This window comes from Fukomys damarensis, unplaced genomic scaffold (assembly GCF_012274545.1).
Source record: "Fukomys damarensis isolate Sample0158 unplaced genomic scaffold, DMR_v1.0_HiC HiC_scaffold_10, whole genome shotgun sequence".
Classification (NCBI taxonomy): Eukaryota; Metazoa; Chordata; class Mammalia; order Rodentia; family Bathyergidae; genus Fukomys; species Fukomys damarensis.
In genome coordinates, this window is record NW_022900922.1 from 24292493 (window position 1) to 24307884 (window position 15392).

General features: G+C 42.3%; 1 protein-coding gene and 1 pseudogene across 1 annotated transcript in view; one reads left to right on the top strand and one right to left on the bottom strand.

The window, feature by feature from the left end:
- The window catches only part of Cap2 (cyclase associated actin cytoskeleton regulatory protein 2), a 149002-nt gene that overhangs the window by 12632 nt on the left and 120978 nt on the right, over nt 1–15392 (bottom strand). Inside the window, exons 8-11 of the mRNA XM_010622909.3 lie at nt 3903–4080; nt 2412–2584; nt 1030–1153; nt 854–936 (exon numbers count right to left, since the gene is read on the bottom strand). Of these exons, the coding sequence (XP_010621211.1) occupies nt 854–936; nt 1030–1153; nt 2412–2584; nt 3903–4080 (558 nt within the window). The remainder of the gene's footprint in view (nt 1–853; nt 937–1029; nt 1154–2411; nt 2585–3902; nt 4081–15392) is intronic.
- Nucleotides 4423–5419, top strand: LOC117285470 (annotated as a pseudogene).

A 15392-nucleotide genomic window follows, 5' to 3' on the forward strand; every position in this document is an offset into this window, starting at 1 on the left:
GGAAAAAAACAAAACAACAAAAAAAAAATATTCAGAGGTGAAAAGCCCAATAAATCAAAAGAGAAAGATTTATAAAAAGAAAATTTTTTTTTTTTTTTTTTTTTGGTACCAGGCATTGAACTGGGGTGCTTGAGCTTGCAAGGCAGGAGGTAGAACGACTGAGCTAAATCCCTGGCCCAAGAAAATCTAATTTTAACAGACATTATTATGACATATTAAATAGTAAAGGATAGTTAACATTATAAAAAGAGGTAATCAAAGATAGAAGTTACAGCTGGCTGAAAGCAAGAAGACCTTCAGATTTTGATGTATGATAAAATCTCATTTGACTAAATCAAAATTTCTAAAGGAATACAGATTTTTTTCTGTCTTAGCAAATCCAGTTCTAATCCTACTTCTAGGTTGTTTTTCTGATTATCACACTGATCCTACGGAAGATTGTTTTCTTACTACTCCTTAGGACAAACTTTTCCAGGGAGGACATATTCTCTTTGGGATGATGGCATTATACCAGCATAATCTCTTGGTATTTTATGTATGCAGCAGTGTATTCAGTCAATCATATACTCACTAAACACTTATTATATGCCTACTGTGTGCACGTCCTGTGCAAGTCTTTGGGGTGACAAATGTTTGTTAGCTGCCCTTGAAATGGAGGTGGAATTTGTTGTAAGAGAGGGAAAAAGAAGAACGAATACTGCTAAGGAAGACAGGGCTACTTCACAGAGGAGGCAATAACAGCCGTGCTAGGAAAGAACACGACCAGGAGAACAGAGGACTCCTCTCTGCCCGCAGAGCGGACCATCTATGCACAGCCTTTACCAGCGCAGAGCACGGCTGGCTCGGGACTTACCTGAATCTGAATGTCCCTGGAGTTGATCACTTCCACAATGCCCACCACATTGTCAAACACAAGGCCAAGCTTCTTACAGTTATCTGGAGAGGGGAAATAAATCGCCACTAAATACTTCTGCATGTTTATACAAAACAACTCATCATGGTGACTACGCAGCCATGCGTGTATCCTACCTATTGTAATAGAATTTATTTTCCCTTTTATCTGGAGGGTAGACTGGTCGCATTTGAAAATGTAAGCCACTTGTTTCAGTTCAGTCTCTGAAATTACAAGGTCATTCCTGCCCTCTTGATACTCCTAAAATTAAAAGAGATACAAATATTAAATACAAGGTTAGCTAGTAAACAGAATCCATTGCATTCTGAAATAGCTACGGAGCTCAGCATGATTACAGCTCTAATTTCTTTTAGAACCATCCGTCTCCTTACAGACAGACCCCAGGTCTTGTCACCGTGATCACAGAATGGACGAGACGCGGCTTGGAATCGGATCAGTGTCAATTTGCAAACTGTCAGGTATTGTCAGAGCCCTGGCTGATGGGTGGTGTTGGAGTAGGGGTGTCGGGACACTGATGCTAAGTCGTCAAACGGGAGACCGGAAAATAGGCTGGTCAAGGCTCACAGCAGTAGTCCAAGCCCTAGAGTCTTCTCAGGCTGTGACAGCCTTTCCAGGGACATTGCTTCAAAACCTTTAGAGAAGCCCTCGGGGTTGACTGGGGATGTCAGCTTGCATCCACATTCAAAATGTCTTGCTCTGCTCGAATGGGCCCTGACGGAGATGGGTGGCAGGGGTGGTGTGTCAGGACCTCCATCAACTGAGCAAATCATCCTTCGGCACATTAGGTGGGGCGCAGACTCCCGGGTCCACACGCTAATGCTTTCTGCCTCTTGGGTAAAGATTATGGAGGCAAATACTCAGTTTCTTAGAGAGAGGAAGCAGAACGGTGCTTTCTAGGGGGTGGGGAAGGAAATGGGGAGCGACTGGTGCAGTTTTGGTACCGCACGATGAAAAGTGCTCTGTGGGTGGATGGTGCCTACGGCAGCACAGCAACGTAAGTGAACTTAGTGTCGATGACACCGAAACGTATACTTAAAATGGCTTATGGTGCATTTTATATTATGTGTATTTTATCACAATCTAAAAAAGCAGCTTTAAAAAGTTGAAGAAAAGAATGAGAAACATTGAAGAAAAAATTATGGATTCATCTAGAAATTCCCTAGCTTCTAGTCTAGCTAGTGCTTTCTGCCTCTTGTTATGTCACTTAGAAATCCTTAAGGCCCTGGTAAATGCTTTCAGCTGTTGGTCCATTTGTCAAAAGACATCAAGAATAAAGGGTAATGTCCAGGCATGGTGGCACATGTCTGTAATCCCAGCACTCCGGGAGGCTGAGGCAGGAGGATCACAAGTTAAAGCACAGCCTGAGCTGACTTGGTGAGACCATCTGGAAATAAAACAATGAAAAGGGCTGGGGATACAGCACAGTGTGAAGGCCCTAAGTTCAATCGATGTTACCAGGAAAAATGAAGAAGAGTAAATGTGAAAGGGTTCCACTCACCACTCTCCACTTCTTCCCTTCCAACTCCAGCACGGGAGCGTGTTTCTGTGGAGAGTGAGACTTGGGAGACGTGGGGCTCTGTGTGTGGCTTTTGGTTGGAGATCGAGTTTGCCCTTGTGCTCGAAGGCTGGGGTTCTTATAGGTCTTCTGCTCATCTGTGACATGCCGCAGGCCTGTGGGGGTCACACACGAGGACACGTTTCTTACATTTTTAAGCAAAGCGAACCGTCCACGGTGGAAGGCACACAGGAAGTGGCCACGCCCTCTGCGTGACACTTTAGTGCTCAGGGTGAAGGTGCAGAGTCTGAACCCCATACAGATTTAGATGGGCAGATTTTTAACTTGAGGAACCTTGTATTTAAGAAGATAGGAAGATAACAATCCTGTAGAAAACAATCCCACAAACCCTTCAAATCACCTTAGCAAAAAAGATCTTATGGTTTATTCTTCTCTGTTGGTTAAATCATTAACCACAGCTTAAACATTTAGGGCTTTTCGGGGACTGTTACCAGAAGGAACTGACTTTAGGGTTAAAGGATCAGTCTATTCCTTTACTTTGCAAATGAATTTCAGGCAGGGCAGCAGAAGTCCGAGCCAATGATAAAGTTCAAATTCTGTATTCTTAGCTCCCAGCCCAGTGCAGAAGGACACGCATGCCCTACGTCCTCTGTGTAATGCAAAAATACCTTTGTATATAGTTTCTGGAGACATGGCTGTTTAGATATTTTTCAAAGAGTTTAAATGAACCATTCACCATAAGGACCAGGCAGTTCAAAGCCATGATTCTTCAACAACCTAACATACTGCTTCAGGACAGAGGTGCTAGGGTTTGCCATTTTTACTTCAATTGATCTTTGTTTCTCCTTTGTATAGGGAGATTTGACACAGGACCTTCTCACTGAGATACATTCTCAACCTTTTCATTTTTTGTTAAAAGTAAAATGGAGGCAGGCACAGGGGAGCAGGCTTATAATCCCAGCACTCTAGGAGGCCGAAGCAGAAAGACTGCAAGTTTAAGTGCAGCCTGGTCAACTCGGCCACTTAGCAAGACCCTGTCTCAAAATAAAAAAATTTAAAAAGGATGTTTTCAAAGGACCTTGTACAGGTTGTTCTCAAAAGAGCCAGGCTGAGGTCAAACTTGCAATCCTCCTACCTTGCCTCCCAGAGTGCTGGGGTTGCAGGTGTGCAGCACCATGCCTGCCTTATTTCGCGTGTTCTCGATACTTTGGTTTTAGAGGGTGCTGCTGACGAATCAGGTGCTAAAATGGTGACGCAGTGTAGTGTCTGAGAAGAACCCAGGCCCTCTGACATTCACGTCCATTCCGTGAGGCAGCATACTGAGCCTATCTGGACCGTGTTTCCAGCTACAGCTCCCTTCCCTGGCGTGTGAGGGAAGAGGATGCAACAGTGCACCCACAGCTGGAGCCCTGGGGGATCACGTGCCTGGGGCCAGAGGGTCGGGGAGATAGCTTCAAGGTCTAGTGCACTCACCTTTTGTGATGGCTTCTCCCTGGTTAAGCTGGGCAAATAAAGCTGAGCGAGAAGGAGAGGACTCTTCTTTTCTGCCTTCGTCCTCAAAAAGTGGAGGCGGGCCCGGAGGAGGTGGCGGAGGAGGGGGTGGTGAGAGGCCAGGCCCAGAGAGGACAGAAAATGCTGATGCTACAGGACCCTGCAGGAGACAGAGGACAGGATCGTACCTGTGTCACGCCATCTATGGCCCTGAGGGCCTGGGGTTCAGGACTCCGCAGGAGACCCCTCAGGGCAAACCTGTACCTCGGTGCAGAGAACCTGGATTACTATGATAAAGATTTATAAGTCAGTTCAATTTTTTAAAAGTTAGGAAACTTTAAAAAGTGAGATTGATGGGTATGTTGTTCAGGCTTATGTACTTTAAATGCCAAATACAAAAGGTAAAATACTCCATTAGTGTAAAACATTTATAAACTCATTATCCCCTTATTTTCATAAGCAGCTCAGGATTAAAAGTATCAAAATCAGCAGATGGCTTTCGATGTCTCCTGGGTGGCTAGAGCACCTTCCTGAGCTCTGGTGCACTGCAGGTTGCCAAGGTGCCCAAGTAGAAGAAATATGGAGTTTAGAGCCTGAGAATTTTGAAAAATTAAAGCCAGTTTGTGGGTTAATTTTTCAAGTGGCAACCAGCAGGCTCTGTGGTTCAGGACCCCAGACTTGACACAGTATTTTTTGCGAAGCAGGTAATAATGCTTGTGCTATTCAAGCCATTGTCAGTGTGCTATTGAACTGTACCCATCGAGATATCCATTTAGGAGAGACACTGCCAGAGTTTAGAGAGTTTTCACAAAGTTTTGATGCAGCTATGAACGGTTTGGCATTGAGCAGTTCGGATGTGATTCGACAAGGGCACACCAGTTTTGCCAGACAGCAAATGTTTGGATTTGATGTAAAGGCATCAGTCAAAGAAGAAGATGCTTTTCACTTTGTCAGTTATGTTCCTGTTAATGGAAGGCTGTATGAATTGGATGGATTAGGAGAAGGGCCAATTGATTTAGGGGCATGCAATCAAGATGACTGGATTAGTGCAGTAAGGCCAGTCATAGAAAAAAGGATACAAAAGTACAGTGAAGGTGAAATTCGATTTAACTTAATGGCCACTGTGTCTGACAGAAAAATGATACATGAACAGAAGATAGCAGAGTTACAAAGACAACTTGCAGAGGAGGAACCTATGGATTCAGACCAGGGTAATAATATGTTAGGTGCTATTCAGTCACAAACTTCTTATTAAGACAGATCTTATTGATGAAGAAGTACAAAAATTGAAAAGATATAAGATTGAAAATATCAGCAGGGAGCACAATTATCTGCCCTTCATTACAGAATTGTTAAAGACTAGCAGAACACCAGCAGTTAATACCATTTGTAGAAAAGGCAAAAGAAAAACAGAATGCAAACAAAGCTCAGGAAACCAAGTGAAGAGTATACACTGGGATATGCACACAGCTGTGCATATGAACTTACTCTCCTGGAAACCATTAAGTCTAAGCAACTTTGAGCAGTGTCCTAATTGACTCAGTGCACATCTGGCAAAAGTACCGTTCTGCACTGTCTGTAATGCACAGATCCATAAACCTTCCCCCCACCTACCTCAAGTGCCTGCAGTCCATATTAAATAAAAGTGATCCTAAGAGAAAAAATCAGCATTTTAATCCACAGTTTTAAAAAACAAGTAATTCTCGAGGTACTTATACAATTCTTATTCAATGTAGAATTATCCTGAAAATAAAACAATTCTTGTCTTACTCAAAAACGTGCGCCTTAAAAAATCTCAGCAGGCTGGAAGTCTCATCTTCTGAAGATAGAATGTGAAACGGCTTTGGGTTTCTAAGGAAGGAGCAGCCTGACTCCATCAAGATTCCAGGGTCAAGTGGGAAAGGATTTCACAGTTCTTGAGCCAGACTAATTTTCTCCCTGTATCTGAAACGTTTTCTGTCGTGTCACCGAGGTGCAACTAGAGTCTGCTCTGTAACATGAAGAGCATATTATACAAGCTTTGTGTACCAAGCGATATTCGAATCCTCAGATACAGACCCTGAGAACCAACAAGTATTACTTGTACTCCTGAGCACGTAATAATTCATATCGTTGCCGCAGGGATAGAGCCCTCCCCTAGCACCTGGCACACGGAAGCTGCCCAATGGAAAGGGGAGACAATCCGGCTTCTGAATCTTAGGAAGATTTGCATGGTTCCTTTGCTCGCAGAATTCAGAACCTTTCTCCAAGAGCCACGAAGGGACATAGAAAGGAATATGCCACGTGTTCAACTTTTTGGAACTTTGATACCTTCAGATGGCTGACCCAGGACAACAGACAAGGGATTTACTGCAACAAATGTTGAAAATAAAAGCGGAAAAAAAAAAAAAGTCACTCAGGACCTGCTGAAAAGCTGCCTTGCCTTAGTCTTGGCCTTTTGTGTGTCCTGGCTCATTCCTGCATTGCCCTGAAAGAACATAATGCTGGGCTCTGGTTTCCAAGGTTACTTTTCAGTTAGCCTTCAGGGGTGGGTCACAAAATCAAACTGACTAGACATTCCCTAACTGGATCTCATGGCCGCCCCTGCAGAGGACTTGTTTTGCCTTTTATCCTCACCTCCTTCTGTGGGCTACTACAGCACACGTCCCAAGGGCTTTCTCGATTTTGCTTTCACATATGACCTGGCCACACACTGCAGTCCCACCGACTGGAGTCCCAGCCTGACACGAGGTCTTCAGGCATCCCAGTAAAAAGCAGAGCAAAAGAGGGCCAGGGATTTGGCTCAGCGGTTCTGCTGCCAGCCTTGCAAACACAAAGGCCCAAGTTCAATCCCTGGTACCACAAGGCGGGGGGGAAGCAGGGCAAAAGAAATGTCCAGGAAGGAACCCGAGCCACAGTGGAAAGTCTGGTATGTGACAGGCACTATGTTCATTCATTCAGCAGATACTTAAAGCTCAGTAAGGAAAGCTGTAGACCAGGGGTTCCCAAATGTATCTGAGTTTTAGAAGCATTTGGGAATCTGTTAAAAATTTCCAAGCCCTGGGTTGTGTTGTAGCAACACTCTCTGGGGGATGGGAGTGGGTCAGGGTCTCAGGTATCTGTGTCTTTTGAAGGTCCTTAGGTGATTCCAATGTGTGGACCAATTTGGGGACGATCACTCTGTCTCAGGTGCTGAGAACCTCATTGACAACAATACGAGTAGGACTGTATTGCCACGTCTCTATCAGAAAATAAAGCAAGAGCTCAGAATGCGCTTTTGTTCAAATTCAATAATAAACCAGCAGTCAAGGGCAAAAGCACAATTCTAGCACACAGCTGCTTGATTTTAAAGCTTTCCTAGAAGAAATCCTTTATGCTACATTTTAAGTTTTTTTAAATTCACTAGTCAAAGGCTAGAAGCATGGATTACCTTGACACACATATACCAGTGCTCTTGTGGTTAGAATATGTGTGATTGAGGTACTGGGTATAGTAATCTTGGCTTAGTCTTTGTCTGCACTAATCCTCAGCCTGTCCCTCTAAGGCCATAGCAGCTGATCACACTCCTACAGTCAACTCTGCAACAAGCTCCCATCCTTTGGGTAGATAAGACCCCTTGGGCTTTGACACTGATGTCTCAGCATCAAATCACCCTCCATGCTGAATTTGCTGTGAGTTAGTGCACTTATTCTAGAAACTGGCTGCTTGCCTTAATTCATTCTTCCTAAATACCCACTGGTTACAGTGCTGGAACACTTGACCTGACATCCTGGCTCTCCAGCTAGTAGTCACATGGCGGAGGGCACCACCCTTCAGAACGTGTCTGTTTTTTGTGAAAGACAGACATCGCTGCAGGGGGACTGCACCGGCCTGTCTACACTGAATGGGAGGAGAGTACAGGGGTTCAGGGTCTGGAGCCTTGGATACCTACTGAATGAGTGAGCCCCACCTTATAATGCAACTGAGGCTCCAAGTCCTGTGGGAGGGTGGGGCTCTGAGGAGAGGGGGTGCTAGCTGGGGTGGAGTTGCCATCCTGCACAGTGTGAGTTAGGTTTATTCAGAGACCCCGAAGGATAAACCCCTGGTAGACAAACCTCTCTGAAGTTGCCTCTGAACCAACAGTTGCTGCCTGGAACCTGAAAGTGATGGTGCTCGAGGGGCTCCCTCCCTTGCTGTGTACCCGAGAAGACAGGAGAAAGCACAGCTTCTGCCTGCAGACCTCCCACGCCCCTGGGCCAGAGGTGCATGTGCAGAAGGAACAAGGCTATTGGAGAAGAGATGTGGTTTACTTGCAAATCATTTCACCATCTCTGGTCCCTTTCAAAGAAGGCCTTCCTTAACAAATTCTTTTTACAAGAAGTCTTACCCTAACAGTTACTGTCTCCTACAGCGTAGCGCTCGCTCAGGACATAGGAGGATGACGTCATGGGACCTGCCAAGGTCACACAACAGGAAAGTAATGTGGAGCTGTGGATGGAACGCAAGGGAGAAAGGCTTAACCCTAGCAAAGTGGCAATGATCCCTCACAAATGCCTTTGAAAAAACTTCTTTATGATGCTGATAAAATGAATCTTTCAAGTGTCTTCAAGACCCAGACTCGGAGCCATCAAAAAAGGCATCTTATTAAAGTCATGTAACAGTGACGTGCAACTTAAAAAACAAGAAAAAACACACATTTATGATTTTTAAATGGCCATATTTGCAGTACAAAAGTTCACTTACAGTGCAAGAACACAGCACAAAGACAAAAACTGTTGCTTTTAAGGTCTATTAAGATTAATTTTGAGAGAAGATGCTTGATTATATACTTTTTTTTTTTCTGGCACAAAGACTTTTAAAAACGTTAATGTATTGCAAATCCCCTTCTCTAACTTGATTTCACTGTCCGAGCAACAGCTGCCTCTTCTGTTTTTAAATATGTGAACTGTAGCTATAAAATAATGAAGCCATTGTAAGCAATACATGGACACTTTTTAATGTTATATACACTCTATATAACAACAGCTATATTATATGTACTATAGTTGTATACTAGTGTGCACTGTAATTTGTTTTCACTCCTTAAAATAATTTGTTGTCACTTTATTACTTTAGAATTTAGATTTTATTAATGAAAGGGAAATTACAGTCCTTAAATGGAATTTCCATTTTGCCTTGCTTGAGGTAGTTATAGATGTACAATGAACAACCCACTTTAATCCGCCAACACAACCACAGTTATCTTAATTATCTAGTTAATTCAGGTACAGTCTCAATTTGGACCTTCCTAGGCTGTAAAATTACTTCAGCTATTCACTTTGGCGAGTTTGTAGAAAGTTGGATGAATAGGGAACGTCTCAGTGGGGCCAGGGCGCCAGAGAGGGGCAGTGCTCTTGGGCTGGCTGCATCCTAAAGGGGAGACTGAGGATTTCAGCGAGGAAGAGGGTACTACAACATTACTCTCTAGCTCTTACGAATAAGTCAGGCAACCAGGATCTTAGCTAGTATTTTTGCCAATGTTTAAGAAGTAGAGACCAAGAAAATAAAGATCTGCAGTGATGATTTCTTGGAACAGGTGGGTGATGTTGCTTACAGCAGAGCTTTTGTTAAGACGCCCTGTCTATCAGACTTGCTTAGTGATAGTAATATTTTGAGCCACCTGTTTTTAAGTATTTGTGGAGATTGTAGCTAAAGCCACAAAAGTGAAACAGCTGACGTGCAGTGGCATTTATGGGTCTTACCACCCCCCTCATCTGCCCTTCATGGAAACACACGTTCGGCTCCCCGCTCGGTCTGCTTCTCAGTCAGATTTGCTCTTTGGGGGTCTGTTGCTGAGCCACCTGGCCATTAACCACCCAGTTTACTGTAATGATCTCTAGGTAGCAGTGACACCATGTATGTGCCGAACTGTACCCTCAAGGTTTAAAAATCACAAGGCTGCTGGGTATGGTGGTGCACACCTATCATTCACATGAATCTGGGAAGATGAGGCAGGAGGATTCCAAGTTCAAGCCCAGACTGACAACTTTAGTAACTTAGGAAGACCCTCTCTCAAAAGAAAAAATTAGGGGATTGGGATATAGTTCAGTGCCAAAGTCCTGGGTTCAATTCCCAGTGCCCATCCCCCCCCCCAAAAAGTTTAAAAAAATCCCAAAGCCCATTTCAATCACAAATATACTTTTATCTTCATGCTACAACTTAAGATCTCTCAATGTTTTACAACTGATTTTTTAATAAAAGAAATGGTGATTCACTTTTCAAAAGACAAAGGATCCCAAATGATCTCGTTCAATACCGCACATAAAATATCAAGGTAATAGACCTCATATATTATAAACAACAAGTGACTGAAAGAATGAAAACTACTTTTTGCCATATCACTAAGACAGCCATCCTAGCAGGTGAAACAATTCATAAATTCACAAGCCAGGTGTGGTGATGGACACTGTGGCCCCACCACTCAGGAGGCTGAGGCAGGGGCATTGCTTGAGCTCAGGAGTTTGAGACCAGCCTGGGCAGCATGGTGAGAGTCCATCTCAGAAACAAACAAACAAATCACCAATTCACGAGTTAGGGTTTGTTTATGCTTTTGGTGTCATAACTAAAATGAATTTCTATTTTCTGAAAGATTTACTTTGATCACTTCAACTTCTATAAGAATTTAAAAATTTTTATATTTATACAAGGCATGACTGAAAGACTCAACAAAAGCTTAAATTTTACTTAGTATAGGAAAAGACACATTGCTAACAAATGGATGTGTTCAAATGGAGAGAGTATTTTGAAGGGGATTAATGGCAGTGAGCTTTTTTTAATTTTTGTTTTTTGTTTTGGGTACCAGGGATATTGTGCTTGCAAGGCAGGTGGCGGAACCACTGGGCTAAATCCCCAACCACTAATGCACTTTTTTTTTTTTTTTTTTTTTTCTTTATCCAGTTTCCAATTTATGGGCAAATGGGCTGTTTCCAAGTTTTAGCTATTACAAACTGTGTTGCTATAAACATAGGTGCATATATATCACTCTGATATGATTCTCTTTTTTTTTTTTTTTTTTTTTTTTTTTTTAGACACAGTCTCACTCTGTAGTGAGACTGACCTGGAACTCACTATGTATCGCAGGCTGGTCTTGAACTCACAATGATCCTCCTGCCTCAGCCTCCTGAGTGCTGGGACTAGAGGTGTGAACTAATGCACTTTTTATTATAGCAAATTATTTATTTATTTTAGCAAAAGCATTTATTGGTACATTTTATTATTATTACTATTATTATATCATTATTATTATTATTGGTACTGGGGATCAAACTCAAGACCTTGTGCTTGCCAGGCAGGCACAGTTCCAAAGAGCTGCATCCCCAGCCCCATTGGTGCATTTTAGATAAACATAATGATAACATTCATCACAGGCAATCTATACCTGTACATAATATATCTTGTTCTTTTTTCCCCCTTCCCCCCTCCCTTATGTCAAAAAGCTGTTTCCATTTTTTCTTCAATTTTCTCTCTTTTTCTTGTCCCAGTGGTGCAATCCGTTAGCATGTGATACTTATATAGCAAAATGTTTAAACATTCGTATTTTATAATCATCCCACATTGATAAGCATTTACAGTCATTCCTGTCAAAATCATCACACTGACTCCTCATCCATCTTATTCACAAGACCTGGCACTGGGCAACTCTGGCTCTCCCCCAAGCTTAAAGCCACCGTGAAAGGTAAACACTTGACATCAATTCAAGACCCAGAGGCAGCCGAGACAGCACAACTAAAGACCCTGACGAAAGAGCACTTCCAGAACTGCTTCCGATAGCGGCAACAATGATGGGATCAGTGTGCTCACAGGGAAGGGGAGTGACAGCAATGTGTCTTTTAACAGTAATAACTATTAGGAAATTTATACATTCGTTGTATTTTTTTTTTTTACATTCGTTGTATTTTTCAACCACACCTTGTATTTATGTCACACTTCCACTGCAAGACAACCATAAGCAAGAGATAGTCATTCATAGACTCATAGGTGACCATTCTGCATAATATAAGTGGAAGCCAAATTGAATTTATGAGTTTAGTCTCTATTCTCTTATTTTTTGTCACTTACTCAAATTTGGAGACTTCTGCCAATGAAAACACAGAATTGTTAATAAAACATAACTTTCTAATAAAACAATTGTTAATAATACCACGATGAAGTACCGTGTAATATTTTAAGTGTGTGTTAATAATTTTTACGAACAATTCTATTTCGGCTATGAAAACCAAACACCAACAGAATTTCAGATTTCTGTGGAAGTACCTTCAATCGACATAAAAAGATGGACACACAATAATGAAGGAAATATAGGGCTCATTTTGATGAGTTTTCTTCTGAGGCAAAGCTCCAAACATTCTTATTCTGAGAAGGAAAAAGGAAGGTCATTCAAAACTCAGACTTCAAGGTTTCATCAATGATTTCTCTCTCTCTTTTTTTTGTACCGGGGATCGAACTTGGGATTTTGTGCAGCGGAACCACTGAGCTAAATCCCTGGCCTCATCAATGATTTCTGATGGATGACCTCGTCCCATTCCTCCTGTGGATGCTGCTCCTTTGATACCTGAATAGATCAGAGCTTTGGCAGCAAATGAAAAAAAACAACAAAAAAAAAGAGATAGAAGAAACAAAGTTGCTTCCAAGAAATGATAACAGCTTTACACTGGAAAGTAGCCTGGAGGTGACATACCTTGTCCATATTGGTATGCCTAAACTAGTAACTTAGTGTTTTTATTCTTGTCTTCATTATATGTCCAAATGTGTCCTTGGAAAAAATGGAGACGGTAGCTTCTGTTCAACATGCCCAAAGTAGAAATTCTGGATAAAATCAGACCAAGCCGAGGCCAGAAGAATAAATGGATCACAATCCAATTTGCTCTAGCAAGCCACATACCCTACATAAATGATCCGATAAGTGGCCTTCATTATTTGTTTGGCCTTACTTTGCTCCGCACTTCTGGCTCAAATCTGGAATTTTCAGATTGTTTTTTCTTCTTGTATGACGGCATCAACAACTTGAAAATACAATTTCTCATAAAAAGAGGAAGATAAAATTAAATATTCTATGAGAAAACTTTCCAGAGCTAAAGATAGCAGAGTATACCCATCAAAGACACCAAGTCTAGAGAACCAACAGTTATATATAGACCAAGACTGACATGCAGCTTGAATTAGCTGGACGTCTACTTCATTTGGCCACAAGAGTCTTAAGTCTGAACATTCACTGGATTCATGTTTCTGTTTTTTGTTTTATTTCTGGGGGATTTTATAGTAGTAAAAAAGCTATTGCACTTTCAAAAATTATCCATACCTGGTAAATAATGGAAGTGGAGGCAAAGGCAAAATAATAGCTGTTAGATTGTTTACACATGGCTCTGTGTCACATAGGCATTTTATTGACCTGGAAATTTTTAAAAATTAAAATACCCACAAAAATCAACATCTTCTGAGCTTTATAGTTGAGGTACGCCAGGGCAGAGTAATTGTCTCAATTTCAGTTCCAAAAAAGTCACAGGAAAAGTCCAGTTGGTGCTTCTTCTTCTTCTTCTACTTCCTCTTCCTCTTCTTTGTAGTAGCGGGGATGGAACTCGGGACCTTTCGTTGTGAGGCAGGCGGCGCCACCACTGAGCCACCAGTCCGGCCCTTAGATGAGGGACAGTGACAAGCTCAGTTGGCATCCAAAGTGGCACCCGTGACTGGAGGCCAGGGCTCACCTCTGCCTTCTTATGAAGGGGTTGCTTTGCTTTTAGAGGGTAATTTGTACTTTTCACCCTCTCCCTTTTTCCTTTTTGGAGCAGAGTCTCTATGCATACTCCAGTCTGGTTTTGAACTTGTTTTGTAGCCCACGTCGGCTTTGAATTTGCAGCACTCCAGTGCTGGGAGCACAGGCATGTGCTATTGTGCCCAGCTCCCTCTCCCCTTTCTCAAGAAGACCCTCTCGCTTAATCTAACGTCAGCGTGTATTTCCTGAATTTATGCCAGCTGAGAGTAGAAGGAAAGATGGCGAGGAGAGGACAGAGCAGCACTGTTAACAGCAATAACATGCACCGTCCACTCCCACTCCCACCCCGGGCAGAAGGAGAGACGTATTTTACACGGCTCGTGGGCCACAGTCACAATCTATAGCTAATGGACTAACATTGTGTACATTTCTCTGAGAAGAAATGAGATCAGAAACGAACGCATTCGATTAAGCAGATGAACACGGACATCATCTATCTAAGGCACTGTACCAGTCACCATGGCAGATCCCATGCTGCATTGGAGAAGGACAGTTTCCAAAGAGCTCGCAGCCTCTGAGGACAAAGATGGCACTCTGTGTCCCAGGAATGGCAGGCACTTGGTTCTGGTCTTTGAGTCTTCTCTAAGTCCTAAGACCGTGTTTTAGTTTGGAAGGTTTGTCTCCAATTTACTCTCCAGAAAACTCTTATACATCCTTCAAGGCCCCACTGAAATGTCCCTTCTTTTTGTGGGTTTTATGGAACTATCCCAAAAGGAAATTCCTTGTTTCTCTGTCTAAGGACTCATCGGAATACCCCTGGGCTATTTTATATCTTCTCCTAATCATTTGTCTATAAACTGAGGTTTGGTCCGAGTCCAAGCTCTGAAGAGCCTGTCATAAATTATAGTCTTCATGTCTAATATCTTATTATTACCAGTGATTGGCTGGGGAGGCGGGACAGAAAGGCTAGCAGTTACACTGTTAACACCCTCAGTTACACTGTGGGCTTCAATATTACACATTAGGGAACTTTAAATTGCATACCTTATTAGAATATCTCCAGTGTGATAGTTTAAATAAATCGAGAATATGTATTAAAACTTGTCAGCCCCCAGGTTTAGACGGTTTGAGTTCTGGATTATGAAAATATTCTAGTAAATAAAATAATCTTGACTGTCAAAGCAGACAGTTTTAAAAGCTACTACCGTTTTGATTTATGGAGCTTTAAATACTCTAATAATATTTATATATTCTTGTCAATGAACACCAACATTCAAAGGTATTTATGAGATAATAGAAATGGTTCTAAATATAAAACATTTACTTAGAACCTCATAGCACAGCTAACTCCAAACAACTGTGCATGCAATTGTGGCTATTTGATTGTGGCTTTTAACCTACAAGTATTCTATGGAACACACAGCACAGTTTAAAATGAAACTGATCAATAACCCCAGCAATTTGGGGCTGAGATCAAAACTAAGGAATCCATCAAGTTAGACAGTTGGTCCTTAAATACTGTAATCCAGAGGGCATTACAAAAAAACTCTTTACCCTTTAATTCTATAAAATCGCTTCCACGTCCTACCCTCCAGAAAGCCCTCTCTGGCAGGTCACTTGGCCTTGTACAGAACCATCTCGGATGACGACAGCCCTATTCGAATTCTTCTTCTCCTTGGTCTCTACAGTTGACGTCGGTGGCCAGCCTCCTTCCTCTGAGACTCCTGGACTGTCTAGTTCTCTCCCCTGTCTCTTCTCTGTCTGTA